The sequence below is a fragment of the Esox lucius genome, chromosome 22 (assembly GCF_011004845.1).
Source record: "Esox lucius isolate fEsoLuc1 chromosome 22, fEsoLuc1.pri, whole genome shotgun sequence".
In the NCBI taxonomy this organism is placed as follows: domain Eukaryota; kingdom Metazoa; phylum Chordata; class Actinopteri; order Esociformes; family Esocidae; genus Esox; species Esox lucius.
In genome coordinates, this window is record NC_047590.1 from 22,468,199 (window position 1) to 22,490,993 (window position 22,795).

The window sequence follows — 22,795 nt, forward strand, 5'->3', positions numbered from 1 at the left end:
TCACTGGCTATGTTTTTATGACGGGCGGGTTGAGCGGAAGCGATTCTGGTTTGTTTACCGCCGCATAGCCGACCACATGACCCACAAAAATTAATCAATTTGGGGCACACCTCCTGCGGGGCGGAGACAATAAGCAGAGCAGAGGGCCCCTGCCCCTTGAAAAATGAATGGGTTGTCTCCGTGACGGTTGTCTCTGTTCATGAACTGTCACTGAAGAAGACACGGGAGCTGGCGCGAAAAGTAAAAAACGGACAGGATTTCTCTAATGGATTTTTTTAAAGTCCGCCTTTATACACACAAGGCAAATCAAATTTCCCAAGCTTGTAAATGTAGGTCCGTTCAATTGGACTTTAACCTAATCAAATATTAGGTTCCACAATTGTGACTTGTTAAAACGTGTTTCCATTACATGTGTTCCCTGTACAATGAATTGGAAACACGTTTTAACAAGTCACAATTGTGCAACCTAATATTTGAATGGATTCAACTCAAGCTGTGAGGCTAAGATGTACGCCTGGTACTTGTTAGAGGTTAACATGGATAGGTTCTCTTTCAGTCTGTCACTTCAGTGCCAAAAAGGTGACACGCCTGTGTCAGGAATATCCTTGAATACAAATACAATCAAGCCTAATAAGACCCTAAAGGTGTGTAGCAGCCAACAGCCCTGCCTCCTGTGCTATAAAATACCTAACTACACCTGTATTCATTGATTTACCGCTCTTCACATACTTCAGTTTTTACTAGCTTTTTTGGGATGAAAGTGTTTTCCTAACATGCCTCCTGCTCTCAACAACTATCCATCTTGGGGATAGAGGCTTGGCTGGGCTTGGAATAGTCACCGACGCAAGCTTCTCTAATTGAACAAGTGGCTGACTTCTCAGTTGAGTCCTTTGCCATTCCTATGGCTAGCTCCAGTGGCTTTCTGGAGTGTGGATCTGATAGATTCCCTTCGCTAACCCCCACCAACTACATTCGGTGGGGATCTGCTTCGGCTGACTTTATCTTCTCCTTTGGGGCTTTTACAGCTACCAGAAAATGTGGGCGTACATTTTTTTTACGGTCCTTCTGGTTGTCTTGGTTGCTTCTACTTGAGCCTGACAGTGTTTGTTGGACGAGTCCATTTCCCTATTTCATTCATTTTGGGCTTTGTGTTGGTTAATATTGGATGAGTGAGTGAAGAGGGAGTGAGCACATTGTGCATGTGCATAGGCTGCATCCTGTCTATGATCTGAGCCATGGTTTGGCCAATGCATGTGTCTGTGTGTCCCTCTGTGTAACTCTGGTTTCCCCTTGGACCTCCTGATGTGTGTGCCTCTATGTGATTGTACGTGATTCTATTTGTAGTCCCGGACATTCTTGACATATGCAAGTCCCCATTTGTGGCATATTTTTCCTTCAGAGAACTAAGTTTATAGATTTAAACCAATGTTTTGTAATTTAAGTTTTGTATGTTTGTACAATAAACTCTGCAAACGAGAAGACTCTACCGCTACTATTGAGCAGTCATGTACCTCAGCATTGCTACAACCAGTAGGATAACATGATGGCCCCCCGAGATAAAAGTCTAATTGCTGAATATGTATATGGAGGTGGTCATGCTTTTGGGTAACTAACTATAAAGGAAAATGGATATATGTGAACGATTTTTTTATGTCATTAAAAGAGTTATTTTTGGAAAGTGACATTTTGCTGAGTTGACTCCCCATTCCTTGGGGTAAGTAACCCCCCCATTCTTTCCAATGAAAGATTGTCATAGGGTTTCACAAAAGTTATTTTTACATGACTAATTTTTCTTTGCACTAGTAAGTAAGGATTTTTAATTCCAGTTGTTTTTAGACACACAACAAAGTGGATATAATTCATTTGTAATCCAGTAAGTCATTTATAATGTGTATCAACCTGGTGCTGCCAACATAATTTTAGGAGGACCACCTCCATAGACAGAAAAAAAAACATCTGAGCTAGGACTGGTTTCTTGTGACAATTTTAGGTTTTGCTTCATTAAAATGTAAAATTAGTCTATCACACCTTTTATTGCACATGTTCAGGTAAAAAAAAATACATGATTGAAAATAGCATCTCAGTACTCCTAAAATCTTTGAATTTATTTGAAATATAACATTTCCAATAATTTATTATAAGTATGTTAAGTATAAAATAAGTGGGTCTTTTCTATTACACATAGGTATTGTTATTGTAATACTATGTAGTGTACTAAAGTAAAACTTCAGTGCTTCCAAAATAATACTCTGTTTAGAATCCTGCCTCTTATTGTACATATTCTAGACAGAATTTTTAAAACAATGGCACGACTTGTCTCCCCTTACCGAACGAGACCTGTACAATAGATTAATGACGCTACTGACAACACGGCTAAACAAGGAAAAGAGGGCAGCAATTTAAAGGGTTAGGAGTAGGGCAATGCCTGCAGTCTGTCAAATCAAAGAAACAATACAAAAAGACCCTGAACTTCCCTTCCCACACAAACAGAGGACGTAATAGTATTCGCTTTTTGAGGGTGGTTTAGATTGGAGGAATAGTACTTACAATCTCTGAATAGTGATTTTGAACCTGACATCTAGGATAAGAGGATAAGGTTTACATATAACACCAGTACTAACACAAATTATGCCTCTTTCACTCACAGAAACGGTAGTCTAACCTAACTAACACTAATAGAATGACAACCCCCCCCCCCCCCCCCCCCCCCCAAAAGATGGTAAGCTAACCTAACTAAACACAAACTGAAAGACTATATAGGGCGGTGAGCCGCTCAGGATTGGCCAGTGGAGGTCGATGGCCACACCCACGTCGTCTACAAGCAACTCTGTACACCGTTTTTGAAATAATAGCTTTCATTTATGTAAAGGCTGAAATCAAGAAAAATCATGTAAGACCTTTTCACTTTTAATAATATGTAACCAACAATATTTCAGTGACAACAAATGGATCAATAAAAACTGTCTAAGTTGAATTCGTGTGCAAACCCTTTATAATAGGGGTTTTAACTGTGTTCACATTTAATCAATCATTACAAATCTTGTACAAAGTTAATGTGCTGTCACTTGACATCAGTTTCTAATGATAGCCCTCAATAAAATAATCGGTTTCTATAGAATTTCCTTGAAGATTTTTTACTAGCCTGCTGCAGAGATAGCCTTGATCCACAAGGAGCTAGTAAAATATTTTTGGGAATACTGTTGAAATGTACACATCAGAAGTGGAATATGAATGAATTTCAAAGGTGTTTCATGTATCATGGACCACCAATAAGAAACTAGGGCAAGATGACACCACCAGGACATCACCAGGAGATCTGGACATCCCTCCTAAACTGATGACTGGGCATGGCGAAAGCTCATCTGGGAGGCTACAAAGATGCCTTACACAAACCTAATAGAGCTGCAGGAATGTCTGGAAAGAACCACTTCTCATGTCTGAGCTGTAGGGTACTGTGGTACATGGAAGCTATTTCTCACAAAAAGAAACTTCAAGCCCAATTACATTTAGCCAGAGACACATGAATTCTCCCCAAACCATGTGGGAAAACCTGTTATGATGTAATGATACCATGGTAGAACCATTTGGACCTTATTCTAAAAAATAATTGTCACTGCTAAGCATAGTGGTGGCATCATCATGATATGGGTCTGGTTTTCTACAGTGGGACAATGAGAAGCTCGAAATATCAAGATATTTTGACATTAACACAAATGCTGTCTGCCAGAAAACTAAATTTAAAGAAGAATTGAATCATTCAATATAACAACATCTGAACCACCTAAAGAATCTATAGAAAATATGTGGACTGACCTAAAGAGGGCTGTGTACAGGAGCTCATCTCAATTTAACTGAGCTTAAACAGTTCTGTAACCAAGTGTGCTAGGTTGATAAATACCTAATCAAACAGACCTAGGACCATAATACAATCAAAAGGTGTGCACACCTGGACAAAAAGGCATTGTTCTTTTTTTTTATCAATTTATTTTTCACTTAGATATTGTGTGTTACCTGATCTTATAAAATTTGAAAATATGTCATTATGTCAGCCTTTACATGAACAAAATGCATTTTCAGTAAGCATGTGTTGATATCCACTGTAGATTCAAGTTTAAGTTGGTATTTCCATTTAACATCCATAATGGATCTGAGGTTTTATTTTTATTTGCATGCACACGTAAGGCTAATCAGTTCATAACCTGTATTATTAAACAAATATATTTTGCTCTGCAGCTAGATGTTTACACCAGATTTATTTTTTGGCATCTGGAAATTTTTTCATTTCTATTGACACCATTACTCTACGTGTGAAGAACTTCATTAAACCACTAAATTATCAGTGTCTTATGAGCAACATTAAAAAACACTTCCGGGTCACATAAATGATTAACATTTTAAAATAAAAACTGATATACATTTATTTAATTCATTGTTTAAGAAAATGTACCTCTCAAAACATTGACAACAATTCATATTTTATCATACTTAAGAGTAATTGAAATTAAAACTGGGTATTAAAACACGTTCAATATGTATTCCATATAATGTTGACCTTGGACCTTGATTTTCCAGCATACTTTGAATATACAGACTCTGTTGAACATTTCCTACAATACATTCATTGCGGTGTATAGAATGTTTTTTTTCTGTGTGAGGCAATATGTATCCCATGTACAGTATATTAAAGGGTTTTGCCTTGGTGGCTGAAGAGGGAGTGGAACATTTTGTGTTTCTGGGTGTAGCACAGTGGCGGTTGGGGACAGTGCCTCTGGGATGGCAGACCGGGGTGGTGGTCCCTCTTTTTAAGAAGGGGGACCGGAGGGTGTGTTCCAACTACAGGGGGATCACACTTCTCAGCCTCCCAGGGAAAGTCTATGCCAGGGTACTGGAGAGGAGAATACGGCTGATAGTAGAACCTCGGATTCAGGAGGAACAGTGTGGTTTTCGTCCGGGCCGTGGAACACTGGACCAGCTCTGTACCCTCTACGGGGTACTGGAGGGTTCATGGGAGTTTGCCCAACCAGTCCACATTTGTTTTGTGGATTTGGAGAAGGCACTGTGTCCCTCACGGCATCCTGTGGAGGGTGCTTCGGGAATATGGGTTCCTGGGTCCTTTGCTAAGGGCTGTCAGGTCCCTGTACGACCGAAGCAGGAGCTTGGTCCGCATTGCCGGCAGTAAGTCAGACTTGTTCCCAGTGCATGATGGATTTCGGCAGGGCTGCCCTTTGTCACCGGTTCTGTTCATAATTTTTATGGACAGAGATTCTAGGCGCAGCCAGGGGCCGGAGGGTGTCAGATTTGGGGACCACACAATTTCGTCTCTGCTCTTTGCGGATGATGTCGTGTTGGCCCCTTCAAACCAGGACCTTCAGCATGCACTGGGACGGATTGCAGCCGAGTGTGAAGCGGTGGGGATGAGAATCAGTACCTCCAAATCCGAGGCCATGGTCCTCAGTCGTAAAAGGGTGGCTTGCCCACTTCAGGTTGGTGGAGAGTGCCTGCCTCAAGTTTAAGTTTAAGTATCTAGGGGTCTTGTTCACGAGTGAGGGAAGGATGGAACGGGAGATTGACAGAGGGATCGGTGCAGCTTCTGCAGTAATGCGGTCGATGTATCGGTCTGTCGTGTTGAAGAAACAGCTGAGCCGCAAGGCGAAGCTCTCGATTTACCGGTCAATCTACGTTCCTACTCTCACCTATGGTCATGAGCTTTGGGTCATGACCGAAAGGACAAAATACCTGGATACAGGCGGCCGAAATGAGCTTTCTCCGCAGGGTGGCTGGGCGATCCCTTAGAGATAGGGTGAGAAGCTCGGTCACCCCGGAGGAGCTCAGAGTAGAGCCGCTGCTCCTCCACATCGAGAGGGGTCAGCTGAGGTGGCTTGGGCATCTGTTTCGGATGCCTCCGGAACGCTTTCCTGGGAAGGTGTTCTGGTCCCGTCCCACCGGGAGGAGACCCCGGGGAAGACCTAGGACACGCTGGAGGGACTATGTCTCCCGGCTGGCCTGGGAACGCCTCGGTGTCCCCCCGGAAGAGCTGGAGGAAGTGTCTGGGGAGAGGGAAGTCTGGGCATCCCTGCTTAGACTGCTGCCCCCGCGACCCGGCCCCGGATAAGCGTAAGATGATGATGCTATGCTATGCTATGCTATGCATTAGTTTTATATGGGCTCTTCGCTAAATCCAGCAACACTGTACTTTCCACCTCCTCCCCCATTGCAAAACATAATATACTGTATGGGATGCATATTGCATCATAGTGCAAAAGCTATTCTATACGCCACAGTGAATGTATTGTAGGACATTTTCAGAAGTCTCTACTAACCACAGAAAAGGAGGTTTGGATGGGCACTGTGTGTGATATTCAGCAACACAATATTTTCCACACCCTCTTCAGCTCTAGGCAAATCTCTAAAATATACTGTTCATGGGATACATATTGTCTCAAACAGAAAAAAACTATACACCGCAGTGTGTGTAATGTAGGAAATGGTCAGGAAAGAGTAGATTCGAAATTTGTTGGAAAATCAAGGGGCACTGTGTATTTGCAATCGCTTCATCCGGCCCCGGATGAAGCGGAAGAAGATGTAGATGTGGGTGTAGCACACAGTTCCCATGCAAAACTAATTTTATTTGGTTAGTAGAGACTCTTCTTAAAATTTCCTACAATACATTAATTGTGGCATATGAAATAGTTTTTGCTCTATGACGCAATATGTATCCCATTTACATTATATTCTAATCTGTTGCAATGGGGGAGGAAGTGGAAAGTATAGTGTTGCTGGATTTCGCTCAGCAAGCCCATAGCAAATTAATAAGAATAACATTATCAAGAATGAATCAACTCCTTTTTAAAATATGACATTTTTGCAACAATAGTTTACACAATCTCCATTTCTCAATGAACTCCACCTTAGAATATCATTCATCCTTTGTGAAGAACTATTTAAACAGCATGTTTATTTATTTTCTTTTTATTATTATTATTTAGATATTCCTTTTATTATCTTTACAAAATACACTAAGCAAAGCGGCAAAAATAGTGTTATTTAATATTATTAATATGGCGTTTTACCGCAGACCTTTATTTTGAAGACAACTGAAAACCGGAAGTCTACGGAATCTGTTATGTTGCCAGTATAACGCTACTAAAAAAAATGTAAACATTCTGTAACCTGGAAGTCATTCTTTGGTCTTGTTGACGGAAGTAAATAATGTAGCTACAGTAGGAAGCGAACGACTTGCATTCGCATATTCAAATCTAATTCAATAACAAGATAGAAAGATTAGATAAATGTAGGTGTATGTTGTCTGACACGGAATGGCATTATATACTGTAGGACTAACATACATTTTTTGTTTGGTTTTATCTAGCTAGCATCATGAAGTTGGCAAGCTAAATGGCTTGCTAGCAGCTTTGGTAAGTTGTAAGTAGGTCGTGTAGTAACGTAATTTCTGCAAGCACAATAGCTATGGAAGGAGTTCTCTACAAGTGGACAAACTACATGACAGGTAACGCTATTTAATTAATGTCCATATCAATGTAACCTTGTGCATAGTTTAGCTAGCTAGCTAGCTAAATCTCGTTAGTATAGCTGTCATTTGTCTAGCTAGCTACTGTATCTCAGTAAACACTTAATCTAGGTTTAACATTAGCTAGTTCAGATATACTGTAGTTCGTCTATAGGCTAGTAAGCTAACTGTAATGTTAACTCTGCACAGGCAGGCTATCTGCAATAATTTTATTGTTCGTGATAGTGTGTACCTAAGCAGTTTTATCATATACATGAACAGGGAAGATAGTGTAGCTAATTATATACCCTATTCAACTGAACTTGTCTTTTAAATAATCATATTGTTCGGATATGATTGCAGGGTGGCAGCCGCGCTGGTTTGTTTTAGATGATGGAATCCTTTCTTACTATGACTCTCAAGATGATGTATGCAAAGGGAGCAAAGGAAGTATTAAGATGTCCGTCTGTGAAATCAAAGGTAAGATTTGTTGCTGAAAGGCCCTCATTGTTCAGCTGATCCTAAGAATTTGAATGTGACATTTGCCAATCCCATCCCTCAGCTGCTTATCAAAACATTGTCTGGTGTCTTCTGTTTTGTTCTTTGAATTCCTGATTGCACATTTTAACTACTCCACTTTCAGTACTGGATGTTTTTGCTATTGAACCTCAAATTAAGTCTTCTGCAGTGTAACTATCTTTGTGTTTAAGAGCTGTGTTGGTATCTTTCCTGTTAGTTCATCCGACAGACAATACGAGACTGGAACTGATCATACCAGGAGAGCAGCATTTTTACGTCAAAGCCGTCAATGCTGCCGAACGACAGATGTGGCTTGTGGCTCTTGGAAGTTCCAAAGCTGGCCTTGCAGACACAAGGGCCAAGAAAGAAAAAGGTACAGACCCAGCTTAGGGTTTATATTGGTCATTAACCTTACACATGCCTTTATCTTTTAGATTATTAATGATGTGTTACTTCAGTTGTGAAGCCAATCTCTTTATCTTCTGTTGCCAACAACTCAGTGGGCAAGATCATCATATCTTGGACCATTGACCATGATAGAATTTACACTCACCACATTCTCAATAAAGTCTCAATGACATGTTTACTGTTTTGGTTTACTGGAAGAAATAACAGAGACGACAGAATCTTTGAAAACTAAGATGTCGGAACTGCGCCTCTACTGTGATTTGCTAATGCAGCAAGTCCACACGATACAGGAGTCTGTGGACCATGAGGACCAGGATGGAGATTCCAATTCAGAGGTAACCACACCTGCATGGCTTCAGCTTGCTTGTTTGCAAAATGGCACCATTGTTAAAAAAATACAAATAATTCTTGGTGTTATTACTATTATAAAACAATTCAATGTGTTGTTAATATTGTTAATACCCTAGAAATGTAAATGATTTTTATTTTTTTTAAGAAAAGCAATGTACTTTCGTTTTTTATTTTACCCAAGTGGTCCCCAGAGGAAGAAGGCTATGTTTTGCCACTCAATGACACAAAAGTGTTTAAGCAGTTGCTCTTATCCAGAGCGACTGACAGGAGCAATTTGGTTTGAGTGCCTTGTTCAAGGTAACATCAGCATATTGTATACCTGTAATAACATACTTTTTACATGTGGATTTAAAGTTAATGTTAAAGTTAACTAACTTTTTATGTTAAAGTTGTACTTCAAATCCACATGAGTGCCTTGAATCAAATGTTTTATGCTATCCAGTGTAACGTTTACACTGTTTTTCATCCATCATCTCCTCTCTGTGCCTGTGGTGATTTATTATTTGAGAATACCTGACGCGCTCCTGCTAAACCATATTTAATACCTTCTCGGATCAGGGATTCATTCTATCTAATATTGTGTAGATTGTAGATTACTGTTTTACCTATTCTTGTTTTTTCTGTTACTGCAGAGTCTGAATGAGGCCTCCTCTTTGCTGAGTGCCACATGTAACACCTTCATCAAAACACTGGAAGAATGTATGAAGATCGCAAACTCGAAGTTCAAGACGGACCCAGTGTTGGTGAACCCACCGGACGACATGATGACGTCCCCGGTTTCTCCGTCTCCAGTACAGATGGCCCGGGTAGGATGCCAAGTCAATGCACTATTTTGCTCCAAATTCCTGTTTTCCCTTAGCTACAGATCAAGGATCAGATTCCTGTCCTTCAGTCCTGTCAGTGGGGCAAAATGCAATACTGACTCAAGATCAGTGTCTACGGGCAACTTCACCATAATCTTTTTGGTTTCATTACAAGAGTTTGCCACCAACAACATCATCTATTGGTCAATGCCCATTTTGCTCCAGTCAGTGTTACTCTATTTGGTGCATAATGAACATTAGCCTGGTCCTTTTACAGTGGGGAGAACAAGTATTTGATACACTGCTGGTTTTCCCCCTTACAAAGCATGTAGAAGTCTGTCATTTTTATCATAGGTACACTTCAACTGTGTTTGACGGAATCTAAAACAAAAATCCAGAAAATCGCATTGAATGATTTTTAAGTGATTAATTTGCATTTTATTGCATGACATAAGTATTTGATACATCAGAAAAGCAGAACTTAATATTTGGTACAGAAACCTTTGTTTGCAATTACAGAGATCATATGTTTCCTGTAGTTCTTGAATGCTCTTACTGAGGGAAGGAGGTTGTTGGCCAAGATCTCACTGTACGTGGCCCCATCCATCCTCCCCTCAATACGGTGCAGTAGTCCTGTCCCCTTTGCAGAAAAGCATCCCCCAAAGAATGATGTTTCCACCTCCATGCTTCACGGTTGGGATGGTGTTCTTGGGGTTGTACCCATCCTTCTTCTTCCTGCAAACACGGCAAGTGGTGTTTAGACCAAAAAGCTCTATTTTTGTCTCATCAGACCACATGACCTTTTCCCATTCCTCCTCTGGATCATCCAGATGGTCATTGGCAAACTTCAGATGGGCCTGGACATGCGCTGGCTTGAGCAGGGGGACATTGCGTGCGCTGCAGGATTTTAATCCATGATGGCATAGTGTGTTACTAATGGTTTTCTTTGAGACTGTGGTCCCAGCTCTCTTCAGGTCATTGACCAGGTCCTGCTGTGTCGTTCTGGGCTGATCCCTCACCTTCCTCATGATAATTGATGCCCCACGAGTTGAGATCTTGCATGGAGCCCAAGACCGAGGGAGATTGACCGTCATCTTGAACATTTCTAAGAATTGCGCCAGCAAGCTGTTTGCCTATTGTCCTGTAGCCTATCCCAGCCTTGTGCAGGTTTACAATTTTATCCCTGATGTCTTTACACAGCTCTCTGGTCTTAGACATTGTGGAGAGGTTGGAGTCTGTTTGATTGAGTGTGTGGACAGGGGTCTTTTATACAGGTAACGAGTTCAAACAGTTAATACAGGTAATGAATGAAGAACAGGAGGGCTTCTTAAAGAAAAACTAACAGGTCTGTGAGAGCCGGAATTCTTACTGGTTGGTAGGTGATCAAGTACGTATGTCATGCAATAAAATGCTAATTCATTATTTAAAAATCATACAAATTGATTTTCTGGATTTTTGTTTTAGATTCCGTCTCTCACAGTTGAAGTGTACCTATGATAATAATTACAGACCTCTACATGCTTTGTTAGTGGGAAAACCTGAAAATTGGCAGTTTATCAAGTTCTTGTTCCCCCCACTGTATCTCTTCTGTTTACCTCCATACACCCATGTTGCCCTAAAACTGTTATGCTTGTCAAGCTACATTAATTATTTGTGGTTGGTCCCAGGTAAATACTTTTTATATCATTTGTTGTTTTTTAATTATTTTTTTTATCTACATGCTCAATTGCCTTTTTATTCATTGAGGTATACAGACAAATTGTGTTTTAGTTTTTTATGTTACTTATTCTTTGCTATTTACCTTGCTACTTGGCTGTAGGCCCATGTACTGACATGGTCCATTTTCTTCTTTCATACGCAGATGAAGCGGTCCATTAGTCACCCGGGCAGCTACAATTTTGACAGGTATTCTTGCTTACCAAAATCATGAATACACACCAAGGTCTTTGTCAATATTAGTGTTCTTCTTAGTTTAGGGGACATTTTCTTTTAGAAGCAAATCATAGTTTTTTGAATACAGATCTTTACTGACATGCTTACTGATGTTTAAGGTTTAGGCATTGGAAGCTGGACCTTGATCTGTATCTAGGTAGGGAAACCTTCCAATCCAAAGCCATGTTTCTAAATGCATTGCTTGTCATTTCAAGGTCTGGCCTCCTGCCAAAGGATTGTATGTCATCAGGTCAGAGATCCATCCAGAGGCGAACACGAACTTGTTCGGACACAGAGGCTCACAGTGACGGCTTTGTTAATGAGATGGATCGTAAGAGATTCTCACACCCTCACACCTAAATACACAGTTCCCCTCAACCACACCAGTAGTAAAACGTTTATTATTATTATTTTTGCATACATAGGTCCACTTAACACTAGAACTGACAAATGCCTACACCCGTTGGCATTTGAGTTAATTAAAATAAAACTGCCATTTTGAAAGCTACACCCTCCTCCTTCGATGGCTTTTCCTAAATAGGCGTATATTAGATTGTTGCGTTGTCAGAATTCTCAACTCACAAAAGGAAATCTATTTAGAGACTATTTACCTGTTTTTTTTACCCAGTTTTCCGACATTATCCGCCCAAACACACACCACTTTGCGTTGGTACCCAGGCAGCTGCTAATTTTACGCAGGCGCTAATCACCCCTGACTGAATGCATGGTGTCAGTGGATGAAAGGGGCGATACTCCCAGATAAATGATAGTCTTGATTGAATTTGAATGAACTTACAAATGAAATACAATTAATTTGTATATATTATTAAATTCATTAGTCTTTTACTGATACATAATACAAACGATACAGGCAACTTGTCAATTTGACAACTCTATAGCCCCACTAGAACCCCCCTGGGAGTCCTGTTTTTGTAGCCTATTTATTTGGAGAAATGGACCTTGTCTTTTCTAATAACTTGATCGGTTTTTCAATTACTTATTCAAGTAACCTATATGCAAACTTTGTCAGTAATCTAGGAGACTAGAGCTATGCATAGGCATTGAAAGTAACTTGATTGCCCCACGAGAACCGCTGGAACAGACCTGCAAAGACCTGCGATTCACATAGCCTATTTATTTGGAGAAATGGACTCCTCTCAATTTTTCCATAACTTATTCGTGTCACCTATAGATTGTGTAATTTCTATTTTGTACATTTGTAGGGCCTAATAAACTAATGAAAATACTATAGCCTGTGTTCCTAGAAATAATCATTCTTTGTTTTCTTTTCTTAACCTTTTTTCGTATGATAAGACCTTCAATACAAACACATTCTGTAATTCATAATTTTTTTAACTATTGTACTGTATATGACGACCCAGTAGATGAACTGATCCTCTGGCTGGGTGGTGATTCTGGGGAGGAGAATGTGTATGCTTATAGGAACGATTTGTATGCTAATGACGAGAAACGGCATTCAGCTCTGGCTGATACTGTTGGTCTGAAAGGCCTGGCAGTTCTAGTGTTAAAGGTAAACTTAGTGATATGCAGGTGCTGGTCATAAAATTAGAGTATCATCAAAAAGTTGATTTATTTCAGTAATTCCATTCAAAAAGTGAAACTTGTATATGATATTCATTCATTACACACAGACTGATATATTTCTAATGTTTATTTCTTTTAATTATGATTATTATAACTGACAACTAATGAAAAGCACTCAATACTTAGTTGGGGCTCCTTTTACCAGAATTACTGCAGCAATGCGGCGTGGCATGGATTAGATCAGTCTGTGGCACTGCTCAGGTGTTACGAGAGCCCAGGTTGCTCTGATAGTGGCCTTCAGCTCTTCTGCATTGTTGGGTCTGGCGTATCGCATCTTCCTCTTCACAATACCCTATAGATTTTCTATAGGGTTAAGGTCAGGCGAGTGCTGGCCAATTAAGAACAGGGATACCATGGTCCTTAAACCAGGTACTGGTAGCTTTGGCACTGTGTGCAGGTGCCAAGTCCTGTTGGAAAATTAAATCTGCATCTCCATAAAGTTGGTCAGCAGCAGGAAGCATGAAGTGCTTGGACCTCAGAAAACACAGTGGACCAACACCAACAGATGACATGGCACCCCAAACCATCAGTGACTGTGGAAACTTTACACTGGACTTCAAGCAATGTGGATTCTGTGCCTCTCCTCTCTTCCTCCAGACTCTGGGACCTTGATTTCCAAAGGAAATGCAAAATGTACTTAAATCAGAGAACAAAACTCAGCAGCATTCCAGTCCTTTTTGTCTTTAGCCCAGGCTAGATGCTTCTGAAGCTGTGTCTTGATTAGAGTGTGGCACCAGGTGTATTCCAATATTGAACCTTTTCACAATATTCAAATTTTCTGAGATACTGAATTTGTTTTTTTCATTAGTTGTCAGTTATAATCATCACAATTAAAAGAAATAAACACTTGAAATATATCAGTCTGTGTGGATTGAATGTATACATTATACAAGTTTCACTTTTTGAATGGAATTACTGAAATAAATCAACTTTTTGATGATATTCTAATTTTATGACCTGCATCTGTATGTCCGGTGGTTAGTAGCAAAGTTAATTGGACCTGAAAACAAAAACCCTGGCTTATTACTGACAAAGTTAATAACTGAGATGTTGCAAAACACTTTTTCTCCAGTTTGCTTCTACTAAACATGAGCATGGTATCCCATTGGTGTTATCCTTACAGGCCCTGCAGTGCCGTGTCTCCATGCCAGTGTGAACGGGGATTCCTCACGCAGTATCCCAGAGGAGACTGGCCCCGCCAGTCCTAGAATCACGTCAGACATGGAGACCGACCTGTCCATCTAAGTGGTCTTGTCATTCACCAACTACATTGCATTGGCATCAGATTAAGAAGGACTGGGCACTGTTTTACAAACCTTCACAGGAATATATCTGAATGGTTCGTTAGAAAAGTCTTACGAATATTGGCACCCAATGAACTATCTGATAGACAGTTTTTTTCTTTGATTGTTTGATATTTTCTTTAGAAGTGTTTTGTAAATTCAGGCCCTGGAGTAGTCTAGTGTCAAGTAATTGGCCTGCCAGATCCATAAGCCATTGGAGGCCTGTAGGGATAGTACTATTTTTATGAAGAATTAATATTAGCTTGGCTAAAGTGTGAACAGTGGCGAATGCTGCGGAGCTGTATGTAATCATAATACTTACGTTACTCCATTAAAGTTACACTGATATGAAGCAACTGTAATGTAATGTTACCAGTGTCTTGTTCATTAGGTAAAATATTTTATAATCTTCCATTTTGGTCCCTAATGAACAAATCCCAGGTTTCATTACTGACACAGCAATGCAGTTAACTGCTTGGCATTGCGTTTATGGTATTTTCAAAAGTATTATATTATTTCCTGTGAAATAATTTCTTTGCACTTTAAGAGTTGTGGATAAAAACAAAGTCATTTTTGAATGTTTTTACTGTTCAAGAAACTTTTAAGTTCTTAATTTTGCATATACATTTGGTTTCTTTGAGATACAATGTTAATGCTCATTCACTGTAAAAATTGTGTTATGTGACACAGTGGGACACATTTACCAAAACCCTTAAATGTGAGGGTTGCTAACTGCACCAAGGACCAATTAAAATGTATGTAATGATGATGGGCAAGTTTGTTTTGCATCGCTTGTTACCTGAGTTACTTTGTTTTAGACCATTGGGCCTAAAGTGAAATCTCCCACCCAAGTTGCAGGGCGATTTAAAACATACCTGTTCACTGTCTTAAACTTGGCCAACCCCCAGTGTTCACTGTATTTGTGAAATTTTTGTCATTTGTTCATGTTATCATGTTTGTCACTGACAATGTCCACCAAAAAATTGTCTATGCCTTAACAGAGATTTGCAAGAAGTTCTGTAACTGTGTCATATGATGTTAATGTTTGAAATGTAAAGATCATGTCTTAAAACTTTTAATTAGTGCAGTCACATTTTGACTAGTATATTGCAACTAAAATACAGAATTTCTTTTCATAGTGCTAAATAATTGTGCAAAAACCCTATACATAACTGATAAGTGGTTTCATTTGAAACTTTGCTTTAACTATATTGATTTAAAGTTAAAGCGTGACGATTTACTTCTCTGTTTTTTTCAATTGCTACCATTTTGTAATTTTGTATTTCACTCATTGTAATCTGATGTGCCCAGTCATTTTATTGAAATTGCCTATATGTCAATTGAACAACACATTTGTAGGAGCCTGTTAGAAACACTTTTGGAGGAACGTTTCAAAATAAACCTCCCACAATATTTGCACTATGTGCTTTTATTTAGCACTATGAAGATATCCTTATGTTGCAATGAAAACCAGGGCCAATCTTAATATTGTCTCATCAAAGCAGTGCTGATCTTGGATTCATTTCAGTCTTAGAACAATTTCAGAAATCTGACCGTAGTGATATACAGTAGCCATGGGCTATGTCTGCAACCAGGGGGCGCTGCTGAGATATTGTTGACCCTTTGCACTTTCCGCCACAAAGGAGACCAATTTACTAAATGTAAAGATTATTGGGGTATTTCAGAAAGATGGGGGTTAACATACTCTGAGTTGAAACCACAACTCTAGGTTGACTGACTCTGAGCTGTCAAACTTAGTTCAGTCAGTGTCAGTGAGTTAAATTAACCCTGAGTATTGCAAGTGCACGTGGAGATACAAAGCCCACATCAATGGAACGCAGATAACATGATTCATCATGGCAAAAAGGGGAAAACGGTCTCAGACTCTGTACTTCTCCCCAGTGGAGTAGATATATTAATGAATGCACATGCAGAATATGAGTATATATTCAAGAAAAAAGCAATGCAGCAACAAAAGTATGTGAGCTAGTGTGGAAGAAAAGTGCTGACTGAGACAATGTGTGAGTATTAACTGGAAAAAAAAGAAAAGTCACATCTCGAGTCTTCCACTCATTAAACATTTATATAATGTGTGTGTGGGTGTAATATCAAGTTCAGAGGTCATTTATCAAATGCACCAAATAAAACAGCATCATTCTGAACAGGGACTTTCTTGTAACATTGCACACATCTATGTAGTAAGAATTAAGAAATATATAATGCAAAAATATAGTAATAATATGCATAGATATGAAAAATAGCAGAAATTTTAAAGAGTGAAGGATGGGAAATATGAACAATATGGGTAGAATTGAATATTATAAATTGTGGAATGCATTCAAGAAATTACCAACCTCAAATTTTATATTCAAACATGCAGGTGCTGGTCATAAAATTAGAATATCAAAAAGTTGATTTATTTCAGTAATTCCATTCAAAAAGTGAAACTTAGATAATGTATACATTCATTCCACACAGACTGATATATTTCAAGTGTTTATTTCTTTTAATTTTGATGATTTTATAACTGACAACTAATGAAAACCCCAAATTCAGTATCTCAGAAAATGTGAATATTGTGAAAAGGTTCAATATTGAAGACACCTGGTGCCACATTGTAATCAGCTAATTAACCCAAAACACCTGCTAAGGCCTTTAAATGGTCTCTCAGTCGAGTTCTGTAGGCAACACAATCATGGGGAAGACTGCTGACTTGACAGCTGTCCAAAAGACGACCATTGACACCTTGCACAAGGAGGGCAAGACACAAAAGGTCATAGCTAAAGAGGCTGGCTGTTCACCGAGCTGTGTCCAAGCACATTAATAGAGAGGCAAAGGGAAGGAAAAGATGTGGTAGAAATAAGTGTACAAGCAATAGGGATAACCGCACCCTGGAGAGGATTGTGAAAAAAAATCCATTCAAAAATGTGGGGGAGATTCACAAAGAGTGGACTGCAGCTGGAGTCAATGCTTCAAGAACCACCACGCACAGACATATACAAAGCATGGGTTTCAGCTGTCACATTCCTTGTGTCAAGCCACTCTAGAACAAGACACAGCGTCAGAAGCATCTCGTCTAGGCTAAAGACAAAAACGACTGGACTGCTGTTGAGTCATGTTCTGTGATGAAAGTACATTTTGCATTTCCTTTGGAAATCAAGGTCCCAGAGTCTGGAGGAAGAGAGGAGAGGCACAGAATCCATGTTGCTTGAAGTCCAGTTAAAAGTTTCCACAGTCAGTGATGGTTTGGGGTGCCATGTCATCTGCTGGTGTTGGTCCACTGTGTTTTCTGAGGTCCAAGGTCAAGGCAGCCGTATACCAGGAAGTTTTAGAGCACTTCATGCTTCCTGCTGCTGACCAACTTTATGGAGATGCAGATTTCATTTTCCAACAGGACTTGGCACCTGCACACAGTGCCAAAGCTACCACTACCTGGTTTAAGGACCTTTACCGCATTGCTGCAGTAATTAAGGCAAAAGGAGCCCCAATTAAGTATTGAGTGCTGTACATGCTCATACTTTTCATGTTCATACTTTTCAGTTGGCCAACATTTCTAAAAATATTTTTTTTGTATTGGTCTTAAGTAATATTCTAATTTTCTGAGATACTGAATTTGGGATTTTCATTAGTTGTCAGTTATAATCGCATCGCATCGCATCATCTTCCGCTTAATCCGGGGCCGGGTCGCGGGGGCAGCAGTCTAAGCAGGGATGCCCAGACTTCCCTCTCCCCAGACACTTCCTCCAGCTCTTCCGGGGGGACACCGAGGCGTTCCCAGGCCAGCCGGGAGACATAGTCCCTCCAGCGTGTCCTAGGTCTTCCCCGGGGTCTCTTCCCGGTGGGACGGGACCGGAACACCTTCCCAGGAAGGCGTCCCGGAGGCATCCGAAACAGATGCCCAAGCCACCTCAGCTGACCCCTCTCGATGTGGAGGAGCAGCGGCTCTACTCTGAGCTCCTCCTGGGTGACCGAGCTTCTCACCCTATCTCTAAGGGATCGCCCAGCCACCCTGCGGAGAAAGCTCATTTCGGCCGCCTGTATCCGGGATCTTGTCCTTTCGGTCATGACCCAAAGCTCATGACCATAGGTGAGAGTAGGAACGTAGATTGACCGGTAAATCGAGAGCTTCGCCTTACGGCTCAGCTCTTTCTTCACCACGACAGACCGATACATCGACCGCATTACTGCAGAAGCTGCACCGATCCGTCTGTCAATCTCCCGTTCCATCCTTCCCTCACTCGTGAACAAGACCCCTAGATACTTAAACTCCTCCACTTGAGGCAGGCACTCTCCACCAACCTGAAGTGGGCAAGCCACCCTTTTCCGACTGATGACCATGGCCTCGGATTTGGAGGTACTGATTTTCATCCCCACCGCTTCACACTCGGCTGCAAACCGTCCAAGTGCATGCTGAAGGTCCTGGCTTGAAGGGGCCAACACGACAACATCATCCGCAAAGAGCAGAGACGAAATCGTGTGGTCCCCAAACCTGACACCCTCCGGCCCCTGGCTGCGCCTAGAAATTCTGTCCATAAAAATTACGAACAGAAACGGTGACAAAGGGCAGCCCTGCCGGAGTCCAACATGCACAGGGAACAAGTCTGACTTACTGCCGGCAATGCGGACCAAGCTCCTGCTTCGGTCGTACAGGGACCTGACAGCCCTTAGCAAAGGACCCAGGACCCCATATTCCCGAAGCACCCTCCACAGGATGCCACGAGGGACACAGTCGAATGCCTTCTCCAAATCCACAAAACACATGTGGACTGGTTGGGCAAACTCCCATGAACCCTCCATCACCCTGTAGAGGGTATAGAGCTGGTCCAGTGTTCCGCGGCCTGGACGAAAACCACACTGTTCCTCCTGAATCCGAGGTTCTACTATCGGCCGTATTCTCCTCTCCAGAACCCTGGCATAGACTTTCCCGGGGAGGCTGAGAAGTGTGATCCCCCTATAGTTGGAACACACCCTCCGGTCCCCCTTCTTATAAAGAGGGACCACCACCCCGGTCTGCCATCCCAGAGGCACTGTCCCCGACTGCCACGCGATGTTGCACAGGCGTGTCAGCCAAGACAGCCCCACAACATCCAGAGACTTGAGGTACTCAGGGCGGATCTCATCCACCCCCGGTGCCTTGCCACCGAGGAGTTTCTTAACCACCTCGGTGACTTCAGCCCGGGTGATGGACGAGTCCACCTCTGAGCCCTCATCCTCTGCTTCCTCAATGGAAGACGTGACGGCGGGATTGAGGAGATCCTCGAAGTATTCCTTCCACCGCCCGACGACATCCTCAGTTGAGGTCAACAGCTGCCCACCTCTACTGTAAACAGCGTTGGTAGGGCACTGTTTCCCTCTCCTGAGGCGCCGGATGGTTTGCCAGAATCTCTTCGAGGCCAGCCGATAGTCCTTCTCCATGGCCTCACCGAACTCCTCCCAGGCCCGAGTTTTTGCCTCCACAACCACCCGGGCTGCAGCCCGCTTGGCCTGTCGGTACCCGTCAGCTGCGTCAGGAGTCCCACAAGCCAACCAGGCCTGATAGGACTCCTTCTTCAGCTTGACGGCATCCCTTACTTCCGGTGTCCACCACCGGGTTCGGGGATTGCCGCCTCGACAGGCACCGGAGACCTTACGGCCACAGCTCCGAGCGGCCGCTTCGACAATGGCGGTGGAGAACATGGTCCACTCGGACTCAATATCTCCAACCTCCCTCGGGATCCAGTCGAAGCTCTGCCGGAGGTGGGAGTTAAAGATCTCTCTGACAGGAGACTCGGCCAGACGTTCCCAGCAGACCCTTACAGTACGCTTGGGCCTGCCGAGTCTGTCCAGCTTTCTCCCCCGCCATCGGATCCAACTCACCACCAGGTGGTGATCAGTTGACAGCTCCGCCCCTCTCTTCACCCGAGTGTCCAAGACATACGGCCGCAGGTCAGATGAGACGACAACAAAGTCGATCATCGACCTGCGGCCTAGGGTGTCCTGGTGCCACGTGCACTGATGGACACCCTTATGCTTGAACATGGTGTTCGTTATGGACAAACTGTGACTAGCACAGAAGTCCAATAACTGAACACCACTCGGGTTCAGATCAGGGGGGCCGTTCCTCCCAATCACGCCCCTCCAGGTGTCACTGTCGTTGCCCACGTGGGCGTTGAAGTCCCCCAGTAGAACAATAGAGTCCCCAGTCGGAGCACTTTCCAGCACCCCTCCCAGAGACTCCAAGAAGGTCGGGTACTCTGCACTGCCGTTCGGCCCGTACGCACAAACAACAGTGAGAGACCTATCCCCGACCCGTAGGCGCAGGGAAACGACCCTCTCGTTCACCGGGGTAAACTCCAACACATGGCGGCAGAGCTGGGGAGCTATAAGCAAACCCACACCAGCCCGCCGCCTCTCACCATGGGCAACTCCAGAGTGGTGAAGAGTCCATCCTCTCTCAAGGAGTGTGGTTCCAGAGCCCAAGCCGTGCGTAGAGGTGATCCCGACTACCTCTAATCGGAACCTCTCAACCTCACGCACTAGCTCAGGCTCCTTCCCCGCCAGCGAGGTGACATTCCACGTCCCTAGAGCTAGTTTCCGTGTCCAGAGATCGGGTTGTCTAGGCCCCTGCCTTCGACTGCCGCCCGATCCTCTTCGCACCGGCCCCTTATGGTCCCTCCTTTGGGTGGTGAGCCAGTGAGTCAGTTATAATCATCATAATTAAAAGAAATAAACAGAAATATATCAGTCTGTGTGTAATGAATGAATATAATATACAAGTTTCACTTTTTGAATGGAATTACTGAAATAAATCAACTTTTTGATGATATTCTAATTTTATGACCATGACCTGTAATTCTTGATAATAACTTAAAATGTGTATGTTTTAATGAAATGGCTGCACTGAGCTTGCTAGTAATAGCCTGTCAGGTTGAGTGGGACAAAACTATATTTCATAAGATTTTGATTCAGTTTCATGCTCATTGTTATTCATTTGTAATATACTGATAGTATAAATGTATTTAAAAGCCAGTATTTTATTGTTACATAATAAGTGACAGAATTATCATCCTTATTATTCTAAAATGTATTTTCACTTGTCGGGTGGCATATCTTGAGGTTCTGTGAGTCAAGCAATTTGAAAAATAACAATTTGACCTCTTCTGTGATGTCTCATCAGTCACATCATCTGTTTCGTATACAGTAGACATACAACAACAACACAATAACAACTGCTGTGACTGGCTTACAAAATTAACCCTTCATACCACCCATAAGCTTAAGTGTCCCACTCAACCTGACGTTACCCTACTTGGCAGCAACTGAAGATGAAATACAAAAATATACTTCAAACAGAAATAGTACAATATCAGTACAAGCAATTGTGATGCTGTTTAGCCTCCCCTAACTAATTAAACAACTTTCAGTGGCCACATTCAACATATATTTAAATAGAAGGTGAAATATTCTAAGCAAAAAATAAGTACATTTCTCAAAAAAGTACAATTCTTTGTTGGCCTTCCTGCACATTAATGCTGTGGAAAAACTTCCTATTCATATAATCTCCTTCATTTACTGAAAGCTGTGATAAGTGTCATCTATGCAGCCAATCACCCCTGGAAACCCTAAAGTATTAACTGATTAGTGCTTCAAGTCTCAAAGCTTCATACTAAATAAACTAATTACTGCTTAGACTGATACCTGCAGTTCTGTGAACACATTTTTTGATGGTTGTTGTGGGTCTGTGATTTGGGAAAACTACAACAGTGTACAGAAATCATTGCAACAGTCATATCTCTGATAGCCCAACAGAGACGGTTGCCTTAAACATATGCTCAGCGTCACCAATGTTATACAGAAAACTGGAACACAAAGAATTTGTTTCCAACTGAGAGCATGTCCACGATGTATCATAAGAACGATATGAGGGCTGAGAATATTGTTCAGATAAATGATCGATTGTGCAAAATAACAGTCATGCTCAAACAGATAATTATTAGGGAACGATAAAACATCCAAGCGGGGTCTGGTCACTCTCTCCCGACAGATTTCTGCTGAGTATTTCTGCTTCAAGCCCTGTCTGACACATTCAGATGGCAGGTTTCAGTTAAAGAGAAAGGAAAACTCAGGGTTAGTTGGATAAAACCTGCTAGTGAGCAGTTTAGCTTCACAGAGTATTTTGCCATAGTAACTGACTCAGAGAAACGCTGAACTAGCTCTTTGAAACTGTGAACCCAGAGATTCCATCAACACTTAGTCAACTAACTCAAGGTTTTCACTAAACCTGCTTTCTGAAATAAAGAAGGCCAGTTTTATTGCTTCTTTAATCACCACAACAGTTTTCAGCTGTGCTAACATGCAAAAGGGTTTTCTAATGATCAGTTAGCCTTTTAAAATAATAAACTTGGATT

The 22,795-nt window shown here is 41.7% G+C and overlaps 1 protein-coding gene across 1 annotated transcript; it reads left to right on the plus strand.

The window, feature by feature from the left end:
- The first annotated feature begins 7,188 nt into the window (after nt 1-7,188).
- Nucleotides 7,189-15,825, plus strand: plekha3 (pleckstrin homology domain containing, family A (phosphoinositide binding specific) member 3). Its single transcript, XM_010866811.4, has 8 exons — nt 7,189-7,507; nt 7,871-7,987; nt 8,244-8,399; nt 8,633-8,769; nt 9,418-9,591; nt 11,450-11,493; nt 11,736-11,851; nt 14,249-15,825. Exons 1-8 carry the CDS (start codon nt 7,468-7,470, stop codon nt 14,368-14,370), a joined length of 906 nt encoding a protein of 301 aa, XP_010865113.2. The 5' UTR covers nt 7,189-7,467; the 3' UTR covers nt 14,371-15,825.
- The last annotated feature ends 6,970 nt before the right edge of the window (nt 15,826-22,795 follow it).